We start from the raw sequence: 24,923 nt of genomic DNA on the forward strand, positions 1-24,923 counted from the left end.
TGACATGAATGGCTGAAGAAAATGTGGTACATACACACCATGGACTATTATTTAGGCATAAATAGGAAGGAAATCCAGCCATCTGAGACAACATGGATGAATTTCGAAGATATTATGCTAACTGAAAGAAGTCAGGCAGAGGAAGACAAATACTCTATGATCTTGATCTTACTTATATGCGGAATCTAAAACACCAAACAGAAAAAGAATAGATTGGTGGTGGCCAGAGGTTAGGGGTTGGGAGAAATGGGTGAAAGTCGCCAAAGGGAACAAAATACTGGTTATGAGGTGTTACATTCTGAGGATCTAATGTATAGCATGATGACTACAGTACATACTGTATTATATACCTGAAAGGTGCTAAGAGAGTAGATCTTAAAAATTCTCACCACACACACACACACACACACACACACACATCCTTACTAAGATAATCATTTTTGCAATATATGTATATATCATATCATCACCTCGTATACCTTAAACTTTCACAATGTTATATGTCAACTATATCTCAGTTAAGCAGGGAAAAATAAATAAAAATATGTCCCCCCCACAAAAACATAGTTACCAAGACATGCAACCAGCTTTCCATTGTCCAGCCTCTTCCACTAGAGCTACAAATGTACAGGGTACATTATCTGCCTTCCAGACTTCACTATGCTACATGGGAGATTGTTTTGCCAAATGTTTCACTCCTGTGAATATGAATCATCATCCTTATGGCTTCTAATATCACTTCCTTTATTGTGTACTATTTAGTCCATAAGCCAAAGTCGTCTATTTAAGACTTTTGTTCTAGTAACAGCTCTCTTCTGACAATAATTTCTGCATCAGTCAAGATTGGCTCAGTGTTACTCACTAATAAATATTAAAATCTCAGTGGCTGAAAAGTTTGCTGCATATCCGTTGTGGAATGGTAGGGGAGCTCTGTTCAATAGGGTCACTCAGAAACTCAGGCTGATGATAGCTGTTGTCTTGAATGTTGCTGGTGGCTGTAACAGAGGAAATCAAGAGCTCTGAAGGGTCTGGCATTGGCAAGCCTGCAAGTGACTCATATTACTTCTGCTGATAACTAATAGGCCAAAATTAGTTACATGACATTATTCAACCACAAGGAAGCCAGGAAGAGCCATTCTCTCTTGTGCTTGGGATGGTAGACAAAAGAAAATAGTTTTTGAGCACCATGAATACCTAGCAAAGTAGGTCAATAAACAAAAAGAAATGAAAAATCTGTGATAAGTGAGGTAAAAGGGGAAAAAACTGGGCTATATGGTAGAAGTAATTGAGGGACCTACTTAAAGTGGGTGGTCTGGGAGGTCTGATGATGTAACATTTGCATTGAGACCTTGAAGTTCCGAAGGAGTAAGCAAGAATGAAAAGAACATTCTTGTTAGGGAAAAAGCACATTAGCCCCTGGGTGGAATGAGATTGATTTTTCCTAAACTGACAGAAGACAAGATTTTGAGGAACCCAAGAAGCAATGAGGATAGGAGAGTTGTGTCATAAGTTGGAAGAGACGTCAGAATCAGATCACAGAAGACCTGAAGGCTGTAGAAAATAATTAGGATTTCATCCTAAATGCAATGGGCAGCCATTGAAAGGTCTTAGGGTGAAAAGAGCCTGTTTGATTTATGTTTGAAAAAGGTAACTCTGGCTATGTGAGGAATTACTAGGAAAAGAGAGGGAAATGGGAGACCAACTGGGAGGGTACTGTAGCCGCGAAGACAGGTCGGGGGGTTGGGAAGGTTCATGGAAGGGGATCAGTAGTGAAGACCATAAGTGGTGAACAATTTAAGATATATTTTGGAGGCTTTACTGATATATTAAGAGAGAAAGATCAGGAATGATAGGAGTTATTTATGACTTCCATTGTCAAAGATAAATAAATCCGGATACTAGTAAAGTGGTAGGAACAGATTTTTATTAGTAACAACTTGTTACAATAAAAAATGGAGACCAGCCTTGAAAAGTCCCTGAGCAGACAATACCAGTTCAGTCATACAAACAAAGATTAATTTAACTTATTTTGCAAGACTAACTTGGCCTTGGTCATTTCTTACTTATGCCTCTGAAAATCACAAGTAAAGCTTGAACTGTTTCCCAAGGTTGATAAGAGCAGTGCCCTATCATTTAAGAGAATTCTAATATTATAACCAGCCACTGTGAAGAGTAGTCTGCTTTTCCACTACATACGCTGCTTTTATAGCAATATACCCCTGAGCCTCATTACTTGCTTTGGTTTGAGTGCTCCTGGTTTGCAACTGTCTTTTTGGTATGTGCACAATAAACTTTGACTAATTACTACTTCCGGTGATTCATTCGCTTTGCTTCTGTTATGTCTGAACTTCTGACAAACTATTACGTAGGTAAAAAGAATCCAATGTGAAATGAACTCAACTTTGATATGTACAGAGATGAATGGGTATTTTAAAGGAAGAATGAGAGAGGAAAGCGGAGGCAAGTGGGGGCTTAACTGAGTAAATGCAAGTAGGCTGGCTGTGTATGCTAGCTGGCGATCACTGAAGCTAGGGTTCTTCCTTCCAACAGAGACTGGGAGACAGAGGCCCTAACCTCAGGTATCAAATGAAATGAAAAGAAAAAAAAAATGGCAGTCTTGAGTTTTCTCAGGCAGACACTTTAAGGGGTCTGGGGTCATCTTAGGATGTGGCCTTGATCTGTTAGAAACTACATTAGTGTTGGTTCAAGTTTTTATATGTCAAGGTTGAGGCCCAGCTGAGAACAGGCTCTCAGAGGAGGCTGTCGTCAGTTTGGTCAAGGAGAGAATCTTTGTTACATGTTTCTGATTCTAGTGACATGTGGTTGGTGATGTCATTCACAGAGAAGGGGAAGTCTACAGGGACAACTAGGTTTAGAATCTAGAGGAGACCAAATCCCATGTTAATTTTGAAACATTTGAATGGCTAAGAAATTAAATATAAGAATGGTTCGTAGGGGCACCTGGGTGGCTCAGTGGGTTGGGCCACTGCCTTCGGTCAGGTCGTGATCTCAGGGTCCTGGGATTGAGCCCCACATTCGGGCTCCCTGCTCAGCAGGGAGCCTGCTTCCCCCTTCCTCTCTGCCTACTTGTGATCTCTCTCTCTCTCTGTCAAATAAATAAATAAAATCTTTTTAAAAATGTTTAAAAAAAGAAAAGAATGATTTGTAGTAGAAGTCTGAGCTAGAGATATAAACATAAATCAAGAGCTGTCATCATGATCTAACTCAAAGATCACACAGGTGGGAGTGGGAGATCAAGAAGATGTAGGGACTCTAGGATTTGCCTTACAAATTATTCCTTGAGATTTTTTTCCAGAAATGTATCACCATTAGGTGGATGGATCTGTGTTTTTGTCAGAAAGTCAAATTAACAGAACATCAATCAAGATAGCTACTAAATATTTGATTTTTCTTTTGATTTGAAACCTATCTCCATTTACTATTTCTAAACCATAGCAAAAAAAAATTACATTTATTGAACATTATTATTCACATTAAACATATGTAGCAAACTGAACAGAGAAGGGTTAAATAACTTTTGCCTTACAAAATTAGTAAGGATTGGGTCCTGTATACAAAACCAAGCAATCTGTTTCCAGAGGCTATGATCTGAACCCCTATACTATATGGCAAGCATAGTTAGTAGCTTGGCTTATTTACTTAGTGGGCCATAAATAATAGTCTTTTATATACATGTAATAGTTCCGGTAAGTTTTTATTGGATCTATGTTTATGTGTGCATGTCTGGGTCATTAGGGTTGGACACAATTCACCTTGAGGCTGTGCCCTACGGTAAAATACACCCAAACTCTAAGAAGAGTAGAACTGGCTTCACGAGAATGGCCCTGAAGCTTCAACCCATTAAAAACAAATGAACAAACAGAAAATAAAAAATAAATAAAAACGCAAATTGTACAGTTGGGTTTGCTTTATCCTAAGGCATCAAGCTGAATTCCTAGTCCTGGACGTAATTTGTTAGTCTGGGAGATGAGTAAAAATTTTCCCCCACCACACACTGAAGTTTTCGCGCTCCAAACAACATCATACATGGTTATTTTACTGAATTCACACGGTTATCTTAAGTATTGAAGAGGTCTTTGACGGCAGGCATTGTTTTATCCATCTTTCTTACTATACCCGCAGTGGCTAACAGAGTCTAGCATGGAGGAGGAGCCCAAGGGATGCCTGATAGTGTAAGAAGAAAGAGAAGTAACAGAAAAGGAAGGAAAGAGGGTAAGAGAGAGAAGGGTAAAAAAAAAGTAAAGGAGGGAACGAAAAGAGAAAGGAATTCAAATCCAACATTCCTACTGGACACTTAGAATGTGAGCAAGGTGCCCTCCAACGCTGTGTTTTAAAAAAGTTTTTCCCCACGTGTGTGGTGTGCAAAAAACATCCTGGTTCTACCTGAACTAGCCTAACTGGGCCTCCGCCCTGGGCCCCTGAGGCCCACGGGCTCGCTTCACTGGCCTCTCAGTCCCGCCCACTCCCCCCGGACCCGGTCCGTCAGCCGGCCTCGCCACTGCGCCTGCGCACGTGGAGCGCTCCGCCGCGGGCCGTCAGGGCGGGGTCCCGAGCGGGGCGTTCCGCCCAAGGGAAGAGGAAGAGGAAGTTGGGGGAGGATCCTAGCTGGGAGTGAACCGGAAGTGCAAACGCTCCGGCTTCTCTTCGGCCAGGCGGAACCTGCTCTGCTGGGCCCGGTGGCCGCAAAAGAACTTTGTTTCTCCCGCCCCAACGGTCGCCGCGGCCAACTGCCTCGCCCGCCTGGCAGCCTTCCCCGCCTTCTCTTCCCCTCTCCAGCTCCGCGCGGCCCTGTCTGCCTCTCGCCCCGCGGTATCCGCTTGCTGCTACCACCGCCTCCTCGTCTTCTACCCGGCCAGGCGGCCCGCCCCGCTGCAGTGATGTGCGACAAGGAGTTCATGTGGGCCCTGAAAAACGGAGACTTGGATGAGGTGAAAGACTATGTGGCCAAGGTAAGCGGCGACGAGTGGAGTGCGCGAGAGCACGGAGGTGGGATGTCGATGAGGCTCAGGAAGCGGACGGGAGCTGGGCTGGCGGGAGTGGGGGTTGGGGGAGGAGAGACAGCCTGGATGGAGGTGGCACCGAGGAGAGAGGGGAGCCTGGGAGCGTCTGAACTGAAGGAAGGGTCCGATACCACGGTCGCGTTCTGTCAGGTAACTGGTTGGTGTGATACAGTCAGACTCCTCTTGTCCGCCTGCTCCCTGGGGGAGGGGAGGAGTGGTAACCCTCTTTGAGAGTCACTTCTGAGCCCTGGTCATTTGAGTTTGGTCGTCTTCTATGGTGGAGTTACTTAAATCTTTCTTGAATGGAGGTAATTCTCCATCTTGGACCTGCCGGTTGCTGAATGAAGTAACCTAAGTGATTAGAATCAGAGGAACGCCTTTTCTTGAACTTTGAACCTGTTGAGAATTTGAAGGATACATTGACCCTGGAAAAGAGTGCCGAAAATAGCAATGGTTGAAATTTTGAAACTCGGTATCACTTCACTGTGAAGTCTTAACTTTGGGTGTGGCCTTTTTCCTCTCCCACACTACAACAAATAGGTATTTGCTTCAAGTGGTGAGGGTGTCAGTCAGCACCTGGCAGTGTTTAAGATAATCAGAATAGTTTTCAGTCAAGCACGTTGACTTTAGTTACTCCATGTTTATCCTCGATCCCATCTGAAATACTCAAACGTGTAATAGATAGTATGCAGTGTAGTCACCGTGTGTTTAAGGGTAAAATCGTGATGAAGAAAGCTCATCTCAAACCTAAACTCAAAATAGAAAGTTGAATCTGCTTTGTGGTGGAATGGTAAGCTTAGAATCCCAAGCTGACCTGCCTCCGGACCCTGAAACTGCCTTTTGTAGTCGTTAGAGAACTGACCTGCGATTATCATATGATGGTAATGTAAAAACAAATCTCCCAAAACAAAAGTATAACCTTATGACGTAACTGTGGAGGGTGTCTTCTGAAAAATATAATTTTATGACATAACCAAGGAGGACATCTTGCTCACCTTCAAAAAGTGTGAGAATTGGTTCTGGATTTTAGTTCTTCAAAGGATATGACCACTGGTTGTTTTTGCTTCAGAGATCTGTGTTAGGAAGGAACTAAGCAGAAGCAGTGTTTCTTAAAACTTGCAGGATTGTGCAAGGCAAACCACTGCTAGTTTTTACTCATTTAATACCATTACAGTTTAGACTTTTGCATGAAGAATATGTGTTTTGTTGTTATTTGCAGTGGATTCATAGGACACCATTTGCTGCCTTCTCAGCTAGTGGCAGTCTGAAACCTAACTTATTGGATGTTTCAATGTAAGATTGAAAGGAAAACATTACTGGGATACTTTAATCCATGGTACACTTTCCAGTGATGGGACACTACGGTACTCTGGAATCGAGTGGGCTTTTGTTTTTCTGTTATGGCAGAAGCTAGGTTATTTGATATACCTGAAATATGAAAAGTTGGTAAATATTAATGGAGCTTGCAGCTACAAAACAATACCATTTATGTGGTGTCTTCCTGATCCATTATTTTATATCATCCTTGTGAGTCTTGTGAAAGTCCTTTTATTAATCCCATTTTACAGATACATTTTACAGTACTGAGATGCAGGGTACTTAAAAATCCAAAGTTACAGAGATAACAGATAATGAAGCCAGAACTGCTGACTCCAAAACTTAGGCTCTTTTAACTGCTCCATGCAGTCTCTCCCAATATAAACTGTAATTGTGAAAGTATTTGATATCAAGATTCTAGTAGAACATTACCCATTTTTTTTTTAAAGAGTATCAAAATCAGGTCATTATGTTCAGTTTGATTTTGTTCTTTCCCTATTACTACCCTACTGCCTATTCTCATCAAAAGAGAGATGCATGAGAGGGAGGCTAGGCGTTCAAAGAAAAGCAAAAGGAAGTATTAAGAACTGGCTTATCTGAAAAGTTTGACTATAATGTAATCCTATGAATCCTAAGATTTTTCCTTAGTTTTATTGAGTAACTCGAGTCTCTTAAAATATCTTTTGTTAGTGAAAAATACCCCCAAAACCCAAAACCCACCACTCCAGTGTTTACTGAGTTCCCTTTACAGTGCTATTCATACTCTCAAGTGCTTATAACATAGTTTCTTCTGCTCAGCAGCCATCTTCCCTGCTTATTCATTGCCTCATCCTTTTCATCTGCCAATTTATGAACACTCATTATGATACTGAGTTTATGTAATGTGCATTTATCTGAGTAAAAGTATGTAAACAAAGTACATAAAGGAAGTTTGGACTCATCTAATTTTCCTTCTAAGTGGTGAGTCTTTAAAAATATTCTCCTCAGTACTCCTATGAAGATCTCTCACATTGTTAATACATAAGAATGGACCCATAGGTGAAGTATTTTAGTATTTTCCCTTTTTAAAACTAATGTTTTAAATAAATCAATAATCTGGGGCCCCGGATGGCTTGATGGGTTAAGCGTCTGCCTTTGGCTCAGGTCATGATTTCCGGGTCCTGAGATCAAGCCCCACATCAAGCTCCCAGAGGCTGCTTCTCCCTCTCCCACTCCCCTGGCTTGTGCTTTCTTTATCTCTCTCTCTAATAAATGAAATCTTTTTTTAAAAAACCAATAATCTTACTTTTCTACCTGCTATTGACTTCTATACAGAAATCGGAAATAAGGATAGGCATAACTTACTGGTTTTGAGTTCTTAACTCTGAAAAGTAAATTCAGAGTCCCCAGATCATTGAAAAATCTGTTACTAAATGTAAAAAGCAGCATATAAAGAAAATTTTAGGTTAATCTGTATTAAATGTTCATCTGGAACATTAAAACAGTATCTAAGACACTTTGGCTTCTTTTTTTTTTTTTTTTTTAATTTATTTATTTATTTATTTTTATGATTTTATTTATTTATTTGCCAGAGAGAGAGAGGGAGAGTGAGCACAGGCAGACAGAATGGCAGGCAGAGGCAGAGGGAGAATCAGGCTCCCCGCCGAGCAAGGAGCCCGATGCGGGACTCGATCCCAGGACGCTGGGATCATGACCTGAGCCGAAGGCAGCTGCTTAACCAACTGAGCCACCCAGGCGTCCCGACACTTTGGCTTCTTGATTGACCTAAAGACCACACATGGTTAGTTAATTCATTTTTTTTTTTTTTAAGATTTTATTTATTTATCTGGCAGACAGAGATCACAAGTAGGCAGAGAAGCAGGCAGAGAGAGAGGAGGAAGCAGGCTCCCCAGTGAGCAGAGAGCCCGATGCGGGGCTCGATCCCAGGACCCTGGGATCATGACCTGAGCCGAAAGCAGAGGCTTTAACCCACTGAGCCACCCAGGCGCCCCAGTTAATTCATTTTTATTAGGCATCTTTCAGGTCCCAAGCACTCTGCTAGGTCTGGCCCAATAGTGAAGAAGCTGGACACGGTGCTCAGTAGACTTAAGCATCTACATTCAGCAGACTTGTAGGGGGCCATTTTCATGCTTTTAAAGAAGTATGAAAACTCTAAGTAATATCTCACTTACATAAAATTCAGTTTGTCCAGTTGGAAAACAAGCGAAAGCCAGAGAGTGAGATCTTTATGAGCAGCAGTAATAGATACTCGTAGCCCCATCCTCAATCTCTGTACTTCTTCTGGGTGACATTACCTTTGCATCATCTGCCATTTCTACCTCTATGTCCATTTCTTTTGTCGCAGTTAATTCTGCTTTCACCTGAGCTCCCATCTGCCAAATGGACGCCTTTGTTCACATAAAATCCAGATTGAGTCCACACTGTCTTCTCAGAAACTTTTTCATTTTTGTTGTCTCCATTTTGACTAATGACCTCCTGACCCAGCAATTTGCCCAAATGAGAAATTGGGGAATTTTCCCCAACTACTCAGTGTTGTCAAGACTACCCACTTCATCTCTCTCTTTACTATCATTCTTATCACTACTACTTGCGATTAATTGCTGCATCTTTCCCGCCTGAACTGTATTTTCCTTGGCTTTGGTAGTCCTCTCTTTCCTCGTCAGTTTGCACATCTTAGTTGGGGAGATCTCTCAGTATTGTGAATTCTGACCATGTTACCTTTTTCAGCCAACCACCTCCACTGTCCTTAAAATACTTTGTGATTCCCCATTATTATTTTTTCCCATTAATTAATTTTAAAAAGGGCCAGTTACTCCTCGGTTTGGAGGACTAGGCCATTATGATCTGGCCCATGCCTACCTTTCTAAATTCTTCTCTCTACAAACACTCTGCTCCAGGCTGTGCCAGGCTGTTTCTTACTTGTATATCTTTACATGTGCTCTTTTTATCCTCCCGAACCAAGTCTGCGCACCTCAGTCCCTAACCCCCAACCTGCTGATCCCCTGTTTATCCTCTGAGCTTAAATTCCACTTCTTCCAGAAAAAAAAATTTTGACTTCAGATGGTGCACTGCTTCTTTTACAGTTTGACTTATCAAATTGCTGTGACTTTGTTTACATGTCTGTCTTTAATTAAGCTCTGAGCCTCTGGAGATTCGATACTATATTCTTTTTCATCTTTGTATCTCTAGTACAGTGCCAAGGAATTTCACACATTAAAAGCATATGTTCCAAGAAATTCTTTTTATTCTTGACTTAGCTACAGTTTCAATATACTTCATTAGCTATATAATAAAGATTACAATTAACAGAATGATTTATATTGCTGGATATAAGAAGACACTCTGCACGATCTTTAAGTTTTCATTTGCTTTTTAAGCCAGCATTTCAGTATAGCTAATAGTATTCCCATTTTAAGGATGAGGAAATTGAAACTTAGAGAAGTTGAAGTTAAGCAATGTAACAAGGTCACAAAGTCAGTAGCGTAAGGATTTAAACATAGAGCTGTCTGAATCTGCCGCCCGTATTTTTTTCACTGTATCAGTCTGCCTTGAAATGGTTATCTGGTTTCTTAGCTCAGAGTAGCTTAGCATCAGCACCTTAAGAAAAAGAAAGGGGCTTGCAAGAAGGAGGCACAACAAGTCATCTCTGATTATGAATAAAGACATAGGAAAAATGGCTATAATTTTTGAAATTTTTAGCTGTAACAATATAGAAATAGCATAAAGACAGCATCTCTTATAAACTTTAAATCTCCTCAGAGGCTCTCTTTGCTCAAGGTACTCTCTGAAGAGACTGATTATTTGATAGCTTGTGGAAACTTTTGTATTTATAGTCACACGTTCTTTTTGTTTGTTTGTTTTTAAAGGTTTTGTTTTGTTTTTAAATATCTACACCCAGTGTGAGATGTGAGGCTTGAACCACAACCCTGATTCAGAGAGTTGCACACTCTACCGACTGAGCCAGCCAGGTGCCCCTATAGTCATACAGTCTTATAATTTATATTCCTAGTGATGACCCTGTGCAGTGCAGAAAAGGTTAAATTGTGTCTGCGTTAAGAAACAAAGTAAACTAAAGTATTGAGATCTCTATTCAGAATGGTTTCAATTAACAAATAGCACTTTTTTCCCAAAAAGTATGTTCTTAAAATTTTACTTGAGCACTGTCATGCCATGTATAAATATAATTTCATTTACTTATCATGTCAACCCATGAGCATAGTTAATGGCGTTAAACCCCCATTTTAGAGATTAAGAGACTGAAGCAAAGATTAAATAGCTTGCCTAAGGTCATAAAGCTCTTGAGTAGTGAAGCTGAGATTTGAACTCTGACTTCATAGCTCCTTGCTATATACTTCAGCATACCATTGACCTTCATTTCTCAAGAATGCTGTGTAATTGGGGCGCCTGGGTGGCTCAGTGGGTTAAGCCGCTGCCTTCGGCTCAGGTCATGATCTCAGGGTCCTGGGATCGAGTCCCGCATCGGGCTCTCTGCTCAGCAGGGAGCCTGCTTCCCTCTCTCTCTCTCTGTCTGCCTCTCCATCTACTTGTGATCTCTGTCTGTCAAATAAATAAATAAAATCTTAAAAAAAAAAAAAAAGAATGCTATGTAATTTAGGGGGTACTGTTTTATGCAAGTCTTAAAAATAATCACAACAGGATGGTAATTATCCATTGAGACTACTTAGAGGTGAACTTTGTGGTAGATTTTGAGGATCCAACTATCCTAGGGGTGAACGTTTATGAGTTGTATTAATGGTCCCTTATAACCTCCAGTAGGACTGATGTATGTACTCTCTTGTTTACATGTGCTTCTGTTTCACTTGCTGTGAAATACTATACATCAGGTCTCTAACTTCCCTTTCTCTATGGTTTCCTTTCCCTCTTCCAGCCCCCATTCTAATTACATCTGCCTTCGACACTCTGATAGGTTTGAAAAGCCACAATTGTGCACACTTTGAAAGGATAGGATCTCTTGAATCTGAGAAAAGTATCAACTCTAATCTTTAGCAATTGCAAGACTTATTGGGATCGCTTTTCACTTTCCTAATAAAATAGGCGACTTAAAAGCTGTCTTATTTTAATCTGTCTTGCATTTATTCATTTTAGGCAGTTTCCAGTTTTTCCATTCCTTTTTTAAATTACCGGCTTCTTTCTTATAAAGATTTGTCACTGTATTCTGCCCTTTCTGCATCAGGGCTAGTGACTCAGTCAGAAAGCAGATATATCAGCTTGTATAAATAAATATAGGTGCCCTCAGAAGACAGAGAAAATTAAGTGTAGATACACTTTTTATTAGGCTTTTTTTTTTTTAATGTAAAAGAAGATCTTTTTATATTGGAAGGTTAATGTTCACTCTGATATATATATATATATATATATATATATATATATATATATAGTGTTTGGTTTGAAATTGTAGACGTTGTCCTTACACTAGTGCAGGCAGTTAAAAGTATAATATATTAAAGCTGATTTGATTATAAAAATAAAAGCTTTTACTATGTAAAAGATAACACTGCACTGAATAAAATAAATTGAAGCTAAGTGTCCCATTGCCCATTTCCCCTACCCAAGTAGTTTCTTAAATATGGGTTGTATTAGGTATTTTTAAGACAGAAAAGCATAGAAAAGACAAAAATTGCCCCATTATTCTACTACCTAAATAATTCCTTTTAACTTTAAAAAGTGAAATTAATTCAGGAACAGATTAAAAAATGCAGCAGCTCTGATTTCCTTCTCTGGTCTATGTGAACAAAGTGAACCAAGAGTTTCACGTAATTTCAGAAAAACACTGGAAATTCAGTTACTCATCTATTTCCCCACTTAAAAACAATTCTGTACATACGTCTACACTTGCGTTTTTAAATTCCTTGATAATTTATCTTAAGTTCCACAGTGAAATCTACTCATTCCCCCCCATTTTGTTCACTGGGGCATAGTATTCTATTTTATGGATATACCGTAATTTATTTGACTAGTGTTCTATGATAAATATTTTTTCCAGCTTATTTTTGTAAGTAAACAGTGCTATCATGATTACCTTTGTATATATACCTTGGCACCTTTTGAGGTTGTATCTGTATTACTCTCCTGATAAAGTTTTATAAACTTGGGCACACATCAGTAAGCACATTAGACTGATTATTCCGTGACAACATCAGCAGCATTGGGCATCATCACACTTTTAGTTTTTGCCATTTGAATAAGTTGCTTCAGATTCATTTTTTAATGAGGAAATCAAACATCAAAACTTTATTAGCATTTGTGTTCTTTCCCCAAAATTTTTTGTTCATATCTTTTGTTCATTTTTCTATTAGGTAGTTGGTCTGTTTTTTATTGATTTGCATGAGCCCTTTATAAATTAAGGAAGTTTGTTTTGTCCCATACTTTGTAAATTTTTTTTCCATTTTATCTCTTGACTTCCATCTATTTTGTTGTTGTTCTATAACAGTCCTTACTTTTTATGTGGTAAATATATCACTCTTTCCCCTTTTGTGACTTGAATATTGTCTCCTACTTACAGAGACCTCTTTCTTCTCTGTAAGATTATAGATAAATTTAGTCTTCTAAAACTTCTTTTTTCTTTCTTTTTTTGGTATTTTAGGCATTTGATCCTTCTGCTATTTAAAGTGTTTGTTTTTTTAACAGTTTGTTTCCATACCATTTATTGTGTAATTCCTCTATCCTTACTAATCTAAACTGTTATCTTCATCATTGGCAGAATTCTGTGCTTGAATTTCTTGCTCTGGTTCTATCTATACTAAATTGTTTTAATTACTGTAGCTTCATAATATATTTTAGCATGGAATGAAGCCATTTTTCTCTTATATTCTCTTTAGAATTTTTGCATGAGGGTTCCTTTAAGATTTTTTTTTCCTTTTTTCTGTTGTCTCAGGGAAAATATGAGCATTTTTGGAACTACTTCAAGTTTAACCCTTATGTCTCCATAAGCATTATACATTTTTTTCTTGCATGTTGACATCATGTAATGTGAGGAACATAATCTTTTAGGTAGGATCAGAGGATATAGTACAGTGTGGGAATATTCTGTATGAAGTATTTGAAGTAGTGAAATTGTGTTGAGGTAATCCGATCATAGCTGAATTGATAATTTTAAGAGCTACTCTAGGTACCATAGCAAAGGCCACCTTGTAATGAGAAGTAAGACAAGAATTAATTTTTTTGCAGCCGTATATTTACTATATTAATAGTTTTGATAGCTTGGAAGCTTGATTTTTTTGCGGGGGGGGGGTGATCCACAGAACACTACCAAGGGTGGAGAGGAGCTGTGATTATTGAAAGCAATGAAAGAGGAAGCAAACGTAAGCTTACCCTAGAAAATGAAGGAGCAAAGAGTCAGGTGACCTTAAAGTTCTAGAGGCCCATACAGTAATTAACATGTATGGATGTAACCTTGAGCTTCAAGAAAAGTTTAAATTTAGTCTACTTTTCTCTTACTTAAAAAGTCAGAGATGTGTAGGATATATTTTGGAAAGATTTCTATTTGACTGTACAAGATAATGAACATTATGATACTTAGGTCTAAATTCTTGACTTTCTGAAAAATTTAGATATCAAAGAAAGGGGGTTGTAGATAATGAACACTTTACCCATAGTATAATAAAAGCAATAACAGTCTCCTTAGGGAATTTGAAATTTCATTGTTGGGTTAGCCATAATGGCTTTGGAATTAGACCCTCTTGGCTCTGGCTCTCTTAACTTACTGGATTGTGTTGAGCAAATTAGTTCACCGCTCAGAACCTGGGTTTCCTCAACTGGGGAAAAATGAGGCTATTAATAATACCTACTTGGTATATGTCGACTGTGTACCATTTTCCTTGGCATGCGGTGATTGTTAGCCAAGAAATGTTAGCCACTGTTACTCATAATAATAACCATAAATTTTTTTAGAAGCAGAACTATGTAAATATCATGTAGTCTTCCTAGACCCTTATTTTGTAGATGAGAAAAAATAAGTCATTAAATGACTTGACCAAGATCATACTGCTAATTAGGATTAGGACTTTATGGCAGTTTTCTGGAACCAGAACAGGTGCTTCCCCCCCGCCACCACCACCAAACTATGGTATTTTATAATAAAGTATTTTGTACTTTATACTAGTCACTACCTCTGTTGGAATGTTCTTTTTTGCCCCACCCTATCTGCAGAGTAAATTTCTGCTTATTTTTAAAGTTCTTGTTCTATATAGCACTCCTTATTTGTGCACTTAACTCCTCATTTATGCCAGTGTGGTATCTAACATAGAACTTTTTTAAGGTGTTTCTGCTATACTGCAGTTTCTTTAACTGGAGAGCTATAGGCTCCTGATTTGACGGACAAGTCCCTGGACTTGAATTAGAAAAATAGTGGTTTAAGAAATTCAAATCTTGTTCTATGGAAGTCTTGCTCTTGTCTTTAAGTTTTGAATATTCAAAAAGAGTTTTGTGTTAATGACTGGTTTAAAAAAAACAAAAAGTGCCATGTGTGAGTGGCTCATTTGTTACCATTTAGATGTTTGAATAGTTTGTCTCAAACTTGAGAACTAGGAGATCACCTCCCCCTGAATATTTCATATCTTGATTTAAGATACAGTATTTGTAGTGGGGCTTTTATCTTTGGGGGGGGTGGGGCTTCCCAGAATTTGAAGGCCCTTCCTGTGTTTGAGGAGTTCACTCTTACATGGTATGAATCTTGGTGAAATGCAAGATCTACCACAACAAAAGCCAAAAAATACAGATAAATTTCTTTTTCCTGCCTGCACTTAGAAAATAGGCCCCAAATTCATAATCCTTATTGGATGCTTTTTTCCTGGAGCTGATACAAAGACGCTGGCACTGTAAAGAATCTAGCAGCAGCAGTAAAATATGCAGTTTCCAAAATCAGAAGTCATGCTATGCCCATTGTGGTATCTTCTACGCAGGTGCTTCTTGTGACAGATTTTGGTTTTATTTCTTGTTTTGAAGCCTCCTTCATGCTTGCACATTTACTGAGCTTGGATCTTGCTTGATTTCCAAACTGTGGAATCTCAAGAGAAGGCTAGTTACTGCAGTTTTCATTGTTTCATTCATAATTCATTCAGCATATCATTTGGGCGCCTATAATACCAGCCAGCGTATTCAGTAAGCCTAGGAATACAGTGATTGTTTCTGAGGATCCATTTTCTTTAGTAGGCTCAGTTAAAAGGGTATACATGACAAACAATAAATAAGATACTTATATGGGTTCTGAATAAATTATTTTCTTTCTTAAAACATGACATGAAAAACACTTAGAAAGCAAACATACAAATATGTTAATGTTAGGGAATATACAACCATATAAAAATAATAGACTGCTAAAAGAGCCAAGAAAAAGTCATATTTGATTAAGGTATAGAGGAGAATCAATGCTATAGAACATCAGACTCAAAATGGAAGATAATGGGAACAGAATCCCTTCTCTTTGAGGGCTTTCTCTGTGTCAGGTATGGTCCTACAGAATAAGGTAATATACATGTAGATAATGCATATAATTTAATCCGTATCTGCCCAGGTAGGCTTTATCTCCATTTTATAGGTAGAGAAATGAAAATTAAGTAACTTGCCTGAAATCCTACAGCTAATAAGTGGAAGGACAAGATTTGATCTCATTCTAAAAGAGTATTCTTTTCCATCATTTGCACTGAAAATTTTCAGAACTACAAATGGAATACATAGATGGAAAAAATTGAAGATTATTATGATATGTAAAGCGTTGAGATCGAACCAGCAAAAGATAGCATAAGCAAAAGAACATACAAGTTTGAACTGATAAACAGAAATACAGGTTTTCACAACTGAAAAGAACACCCACAATTGGAAATAGAGGGTCCCCACATTTTATTCAAAATCAGTAAATGTAAATGAGGAGCATAACACATCCTGACTAAAATGATTAATTTCTGAAGGTTTTTTTTTTTTTAGTTTGTATGCTTATAGGCAAAATAATAACATGAATTTTGAGGTTAAATTGTCTTACCTTTAGATTTTCTGTGATAGTACTGGAAAATAGTGAAACAAGCAGTTCTGTCAGGAATAAAACATATAATCAAGTTGTCACTCATATATGATCGTGACAGAAAAACAATCTTAAGAAAATATATACACCCCCTTCCCCACTCAGTAGATTTCTGCAGAGATCATATTTAAAATTTTAGAAATTGAATTACGTTTTCCCTTCTGTCTGTCTTCTCTCTTGCCCCCTCTTTTCCTTCCCTTTTCCCTCTTTCTCCCTATTGTGGTTTTATTTGCAGATATAAACTTTAGGAATGTAAACCATTGGATCCAGACACAAAGATATTTCCCAAGCTACGTAAGGTTTTAAGAATAAATTCCAGCTGTGGAGCCATGACTTAGTTTCTTGAAAATGAAGCTAATTTTTTATCATACTAAGCTTTCTAAATTGAGGTACCACCATAATATTTTGAATGGGCTTTTTTGATTTTGGTAGTCTTCATATAAATGCATGCATTCTGTTAAATTAAAATTTTAATTTTATACCACCAGTAAGAATTTTAATTCTTCATTATTTCCATCTGAAAATTTCTAAATGTGACTGATTGCTTTAAAATCTTCCAAAGAAGAAAAATCAGGTGAGCTTTTAATAAGTAAGTCAGCTATATAAAATTAATTTCAGTGCCAGAAGTAGTCATCTTGAAGAAAAAAAAAAAATGAACCTTACGTTGAAAGTTCTGTGTAGTGTACAGATGAGGGATTATACCATAAGATTTGAGCTCTTAACTCTATGGGCTTTCATTTAAAAACTTTTTTGTTAGTAAAAAATGTAGATGCTTAATACTTCTATTAGGTAAAAAAAAATACTTAAAAACAGTCATGCATTATGTTTGCACTTAAAATTTTTTCCAGTTCACATTTTGATTTTCATTAGTTTTGTGTGATACTCGTAAGTAAATTAATGAAAATGAACTATAATTTGAATGTATACTTTCAAAACCTTGAATAGTCCTAAATTAAGAGTCCTGGAGACAGAAAAACATAGTTATTTGCATAACTATTTTAAAAACACAGAACTTTGTTTTATTTTGTAGTTCTCATCTTTACACAAGGTATATGTGGTTTTTTTCTGTGAACAGTTTTTTTCAAAATTTCTTTGCCAGATTCTCAGGCATCCATTAACCATTGAAATATGTTAAAAGTACTACCATTTGTAGTAATTTTGTCAGTGAAAATAACCCACAGTTGGGAATGTGTCTGGGGTGACTGATCCTGGTAGATTTTAGAAGGTGATTATTTTGGTCAGAATCAGCACAGTAAGGATTTTAACTAGTAATAAAAATTGTTCTTCAAAACAATTTAAAATGTTTTCTGTGGATGCATTATTATTTATGTACTAAGTAGGTGCTCATTAAATGAATGCTTATTGTTGTTATTCCTGTTCATTACTTTGAAATGAGTTCATATTTATAATATTGAAAGTTTCATGCATTTGGTATGGCAGACCTTTACTGAAAACTGTAGAAAATATGTAGAATTAAGAGCAAGTGATTAAATATTTCTCAGACCATCTACCTTTCTCCTGTGCTGTCTGCCTGTGTTACCACCTTTTTTTTTTGTTTTCTTTGCTCCTCAGTGGTAAATTATACATTTGAATCCACTGCTATGTAATTTATAACTCTGGTACTTTTTATCCACTAATATCACTAGTGCAGTATTACATAATTATTTTGGCAAAGTTGTATCCTGAGGCAAGGACTTGTACCCTCGAGGGGCAAGAGAGAGGACAGAGGGACAGTTGTAGGAAAGAAGAAGCCATAGCATTCATCCAGTTCTCAAAAGGCTCTGTCATTATGAAAATACTTAATACTACAGTCTTAAGGAAATTTTGAACTCTGAGTGGGGAAAGGTAATACTTAGCTGTAACTGAATTACTGGGTACATTGACTCAACTATATAGAATTTGTTAAATTTAATAGTTTTACTGCATTCTCCTGTCAGTCAGGTGTCCAGTATTAACTTACCTGCTGTGCTACAAAATGGTCCCACATATGCTAATTTAGTCTACTCTTTGTTGAGTAGCTTTTGAGGACACTGGTTTCTTGTGACAGTACAGTATGTTCTTATGCCAGTGGAACTCAATTGCAGTAACATCATAGGTATCTTGGAGATCAAAGGAAGCAAATTACCTGTGTATTTTCACCTGAAAAAAGTCCTTGAAAAGAGTTCTCTGCAAGAATCAAATGACCAGGGGCGCCTGGGTGGCTCAGTGGTTAAAGCCTCTGCCTTCGGCTCAGGTCATGATCCCAGGGTCCTGGGATCAAGTCCCGCATCGGGCTCTCTGCTCAGCAGGGAGCCTGCCTCCTCCTCCTCTCTCTCTCTGCCTGCCTCTCTGCCTACTTGTGATCTGTCTGTCAAATAAATTAAAAAAAAAAAAAAAAGAATCAAATGACCATTTTATTTGGAAATACTGTAAAGAATGCTATCCCAGTCGGAATGTTTATTATTCAAATGAACCTAATGTGTTGTAGAGAGCTGCAGGAAGTACTGCATCTAATAAATATCACGCCCAAACCACACTTCTGCAATGCATATAAAAGGTTTTGCCATTGGGGCACCTAGGTGGCTCAGTCCAAGCATCTGCCTTCAGCTCAGGACATGATCCCAGGGTCCTAGGATCAAGCCCCACACTGGGCTCATCCTGCTCAGTGGGAAATTCATCTGGTCAAGTAACAGGTGTTACTTGACCTTCTCCCTTGCACCCCACCCTCCTTGTGCTCACTCACTCATTCAGATAAATAAGTAAAATCTTTAAAAAAAAAAAAAAAAGATTTTGTTGGGTTATGGACATTGGGGAGGGTAGATGATATGATGAGTACTGTGAAGTATGTAAGCCTGACGATTCACAGATCTGTACCCTGGGGCAAATAATATATTCTATGTTAATAGAAACAATTTTTAAAAATTAATAAAAATTTAAAAAAGATTTTGCCATTAAGGAGAGGCAGTCTGAAATTATTGAAAGTATGTACGTATTTGTAAATATGTTTTTATTCTATATTAAAACCATTTAGGAGAGTAGATAAGGAGAATATTGAAAAAAGCTGGGGAAATCTGGTGAGAGGAAGATAGAGAAAAATAGAAATACAAAGTGAACTAGATTAGGTGAACGGACCTACTCTCTGTTTGGACTGTGAATGATAGAGATAGAGCACTTCATATCACAAAGCTCCTTGAAGTGATTTTTTTTATTCACTATTGTACCTACCTTTTGCCACTTATTTGCCTTAAACTTCCAGAAGATATACTTAACAGTGAGGTAGTACTAGCACCCACCAGAAGAAAAATTACTCTCTGGACCATATAAGTGATTAAAATGACAATATTTTTAGCATATAGGTAAAGCAAACCAAAGACCTCATACTTGTCCTGTGTTACAAATAAATGTAATGATATTCTAATAGCCACCATGTAATATTAAGTTATTTGCAGAGTGTTTTGTCTACATTTTCTTATTTAATTCTCATAACATTTGGTTTAAAAAAGACACCATGAAAGATTGTTTTGACAGATAAGGTAAATGAGAATTGAAGAAATTTAAGTAATGTGCCCAGGTTAACCAAGCTAGTAAATGGCAGAGCCAAGATTTGTCTCTAGGTGTTTGATTTCATAAACCACTCTCATTCCATGTCATGAACAGGAGTTTTTTTTTGAAAGACTGAGGGAGTAGAGAAATGGAGTTTCAATTTTTTTTTAAATGACTTAACACAAACCTGTTGTCAAAAGAGAAACTTGTAGAACCACAATGACCATAGTCCAGCTCATGCTATGCAGATTACACCTGTTACTTGACCTGATGAATTTGTATCTTTTTGTTCACTTCAGTACTTTTCTACCATGTAGAGTAATATCTCGCTCTTAGTGGGAGCGTATAAATATTTGTTGGATAAATGACCAGATAAATGACTAAGGAATGAAAAAATGTTTGAAGGTCTTATAAAAGATCTAGAGCTGTGCATGTGATGGTAAGAGTTTATATAGAAAGAGCTTGTAGTTATTCTCTCTCCAGAAGATGAAATCAAGATCAGATTAAGGATTATCAGCTTGAGCTGAAAGTCACTGGCAAGATTTGAGTCTCTAAATGGCAGGAAAAGAAGAGCATCCAAAATCTAGACAGGGAATAAAGTGTTAACAGACAGAAACCAGGTGAACCAGTTCCCCATCATGTTGGCATTAGCAAACTGGCAGAAAAGGGGTCTGAATTATGGTGAGGGGGAGCTACAGTATTGTCTTGGGATTTAACTCTTGTCACCCAGTACATTAGGGTTCTTCAGTGCTTTTAACTAGTTTCTAAGGTGTAACACAAAAGATAAGGAGATCAAAAATTAGATGTCGGGCCACTTTGAGTTACTCATGTAAAAAGTCTTTTAAATAAATGACATCTTTAGAGACAAGGACCATGAGAATACGCTCTCATTTTCTAAGAAAAAGCCGCCTGGGTGGTGGCTCAGTGGGTTGAAGCCTTCGGCTCTGGTCATGATCTTGGGGTTCTGGGATCTAGCCCTGTGTGGGGCTCTCTGCTTGGCAGGGAGCCTGCTTCCCCACCTCCTCTGCCTGCCTCTCTGCCTACTTGTGATCTCTGTCTGCCAAATAAATAAATGAAATCTTTAAAAAAAAAATCATTTATTTAGATCATTATAAGACTTCTTTACCTTTGATAGAGAACATTGCTCATTATTTTTTTTTATAATTTGTTATTCAGGGAGAAACAATCATATTATTACACAGTACCACCAAAGCCAGGTATTTGTTTGCTGGTTTTGCTTAAAATGAAAGATGAATTCAGCACCTCCTTTGGCTCAAAATATTAAGACGACGTCTTTAAAATAAGACTTGGAGATTTTCTGCTGTTAGTCCTAAAAGTGCTGTATGCTGTTAATTCTTGTTTTCATTCCAAATATTCATTTTTTATAAGGATATATTTTGACCAGATTTGTGGATAATTATTCTAAAGGAAATAGTGGACTCTGTGTGTGTGTGTGTGTGTGTGTGTGTGTGTGTGTATACACATACATTATAAATACTGGGGTTTTTTTCCAAGCATTGAAAACTCTTAAATGCACTCTTATTACTGATATTTATGAAACTAGAAAAATAGATTTTTGAATTTGAAATCAGATGTTCTGAGGTTAATTTTCTTTGGAAGCAAGATGGATTGGATGATGTTTCTGTATAGGTTTTTCTAATGGATTTTTAAGTTTATAAAAATTGTCATTACCTTTTAGCTAATATGGAAAGTTACCAGAATTAGTATACTTAAAACTTTTGTTGTTGCGAGATCTAGGCAAAATAATAAATGTTTTTAAAGTCTAATGTGAAAATCAAATTAAGATTTTAAAAAGCCTATAACTTTATATTAACACTCTTACAAAAGCTGTGGTTTTCCACAGTTTTGGGCCTAAAGGTAATATTCTTACCTTTAATATAATAATTTAATATTTTTATCTTTATTTTTAAAACAGTAATTTTCCAGTCTTGAGCTCTTCTTTGCTTCATCAGTAATTTAGGACATTCACTATTGGTTCCATTGTGTGTGTGCATGTTTATGTGTGTAAATTGGTGTGTTTTGTGTTTTATTTTTATTGCTTCTTCCTTCGGTGTTTTTTTGGTCCTGGTTTGTGTTTATGTTAAAGTTTTTGGTATTACTCTATAGTTTTATTGCAGTGGGGTTCTATAAGATTTTCAACTTCAGGAGGTACTGAGGTTTTCTTTGGTCTATTACATTCAAGTTTTGTTAATCATTGTAAGTTAAAGGTGTAGTTTCCATAAAGTTTGAATTTCCACAAAATTCGATATGTATTAATTCAGTCTTACTGATTGTTAATCATGCCTGCTATAGTCTTACCTGCCAAAGTCTGATAATATATTAGTCTCTCACTACGGCGCTATTTTGTCAGTTGTTTCTTGCTATTCTTTGGTAGATTCATAACTAACATACATAATTTTTAAATGTAAAATGAACATCTCTTTCACATATACTCTTTGCCTTGAATTCAACTTTATCATGTATTAATATTACTCATTAATTTTTTAGATATATGTGCCTGATATATTTTTGCCCATTTGTTTATATTTTTCACATTTTCTCACAGTATTTTGTTTTTAGGTGTGTCTCTCATTGGATTTTTGTTTGCTTTTCTTTTACCAATGTTACTTAACAAAACCCAAATTCATTCTTCATGTTTAAATTTGATAGTTAAAACTATTCACATTTGTTAACATAACTGATCAGTTTAAATGTTCTTTTTAGACTTTGAATTTATTTTGTTTAAACTTATTTTCATTTTGCTTTTTTTTTTTTTTTTTTTTGCCATAGGAATTTATTTTCTTGGCTTCCTTTTCTTCCATGACTTGAAAGATACTTTTTTGTTGTTGTTGTTCTACTAGAACTTAAATTTCATCAGAAAAAAAGTGTTTCAGTCTAAATTTTGCTAAGCAATAGCCTTTTTTGTTTTTGTTTTTCAAAACAAAAATCTGTGTTGCTTTAATTGAGTAGAAAAGTAATGGATTTTTAAATTTTTAATGGATTTTTAAATTTTTAAAAATATAACATTATTACAACTCAGAAAATGAGAGCGTATTCTCATGGTCCTTGTCTCTAAAGATGACAACTAATAGATTTATTGTATATATTCTTTGAAAATTTTTATGATTATAGATAAACATTTTTCTGGGTTTTGAAGTAAGTGGGATCATTCCTTTATTCACTCAACAGAAATGGTCATCTCTGCATGTCAGCAGTACAGATTACTTTCATTGTTCCTCAGTTTCCTTGTAAGGGAATAGTGGTACTAATTTCCTAAAGCTTTCGTAATAGTTAAGTTAATTAATACCTGGAATGTACTAGTAACAGTGCCTGGCCACATGGTAAGCATTCAAGAACTATATTTTCATCTTAAATGATTCCGCATAGTATTTCATGGAGGATATGCCAGCATTTATTTTAAAGTCTTCCATGTACAGTATTTAGTTGTGATTGTGTCACTTAATAAGGCTCAAGTTGGATAGAATCTAGTCGATTTTTATTTCCTCACCTACTTTCTGTTTTATATAAATGTGTGATTGTATGTGCATGTTAAATTCTGTCTTCTCTCTCGACTTCTTTTTGATATCTGTATTATCTAGTTTTTAACCATATTTGCTTAAGTAAGGACTTAATTGGCTTTTTTCATCATTAATTCTTTGATGCCCAAACTCCCTAATATTGTGTTCTGACTTTGAATTCATTTCTTCTATTTCACTAAAGCAGCAGTTCTCAAAGTACTATAGTTCTCATAGATCTTGGCGGGGGCAGGGGCGTTGGGCCCCTCTTCAAGACATTCGTGAGGTCAGAATTATTTTCTTAAGAATATTAAGACTTTCTTTGCTCTCTTCGCTATGCTGACACTTCTACTGACGGTGCAGAAGCAGAGGTAAGTAAAGCCACTGTTAAAATCAAGGCAGCAGCGCCAAGCTGTATGGCTGCTAGTCATTGTGAACTTTACCCCAACACATGCACAATTACATATGTGCCAGTTTCCCTTCAGGATGCCCTTGATGAAATGCTAAATAGTGCACTTTCGTTAGCTCTTGGTTGTGGTGTACACTTCCTTCATATTCTGCGTGAACAAGTGGGAATTGTTCGTAAAGCACTTTTGCAGTTGGAGCTGCAACCTGAGCTCGCTGCCTATTTGATGGAGCAAAACCCTGCAGATTATAAATTCGGTTACTCAGTCTTGGATATTTGGCAGGTATTTTCTTGAAAATGAAGTTAGTGAGCCGAAGAAAAAAGTCAAAATTTGGAACATTTGCATCTGCCATTTTGAGCTTGACAGCCTCCCAGTACTTAATGGCTTTACTGATGAGATTGGAAGTGTAATCAATGAATGTGATTGTTTTGATATTGAAGAAAGAAGTGTGTCAGCATTTGGAAGATCTGTGAAACTCAGTAAACCGGTACTTTCTAAACGATCTATTCATTACAAAATCATGCATATTTATAAAAGATCCATTTAAAGTGTAAATAGACTGATGGGTTTTAATGTAACAGTATGAAGTTCATTGCTACAGTGAGATTCCACATTGTAAGTGATTTTTTAACAACCTGCCACTTGTTGAGTTTTAGTGTAGAATCAAAGAAAATCCATAATTAACTAAAAAGGCTGTTAAAAACATGTTAAATATGGAGCGCCTGGGTGGTTCAGATGGTTAACTTTTGCCTTCAGTTCCTTCAGCTCAGGTCATGATCAGGATCCTGGGACTCAGACCCTACATCCTGCTCCTTCCTCAGCTGGGAGCCTGCTTCTCCCTCTCTGTCGCTCTCCCTGCTCGTTTTCGCACTCTCTCTCTCAAGTAAAATTTTTTAAAAAGTTAAATTTTTTACTTGTTCAACTACATATCTGTGGGAGGCCAAATTTTCTTCATATATTTTGCCCAAAACGGTATGTCAGAACAAATTGAATGTGACAGCAGGTATGAGAAGTCAGCTGTCCCCTATTAAAGCAGACATTAAAAAGAATTGGAAAAAAAGAAGTGTAATGCAGGGTCACCCTTCACATTTTGGGGGAGAAGGGA

General features: G+C 37.1%; 1 protein-coding gene across 1 annotated transcript in view; it reads left to right on the forward strand.

Moving 5' to 3' along the window:
- Window positions 1-4,634: 4,634 nt before the first annotated feature.
- Window positions 4,635-24,923, forward strand: part of MTPN (myotrophin) — a 56,723-nt gene continuing 36,434 nt past the window's right edge. Inside the window, exon 1 of the mRNA XM_032868491.1 lies at window positions 4,635-4,970. Within this exon, the coding sequence (XP_032724382.1) occupies window positions 4,899-4,970 (72 nt within the window). The 5' untranslated portion in view covers window positions 4,635-4,898. The remainder of the gene's footprint in view (window positions 4,971-24,923) is intronic.

This window comes from Lontra canadensis, unplaced genomic scaffold (assembly GCF_010015895.1).
Source record: "Lontra canadensis isolate GAN:19392208 unplaced genomic scaffold, GSC_riverotter_1.0 scaffold2, whole genome shotgun sequence".
Lineage (NCBI taxonomy): Eukaryota > Metazoa > Chordata > Mammalia > Carnivora > Mustelidae > Lontra > Lontra canadensis.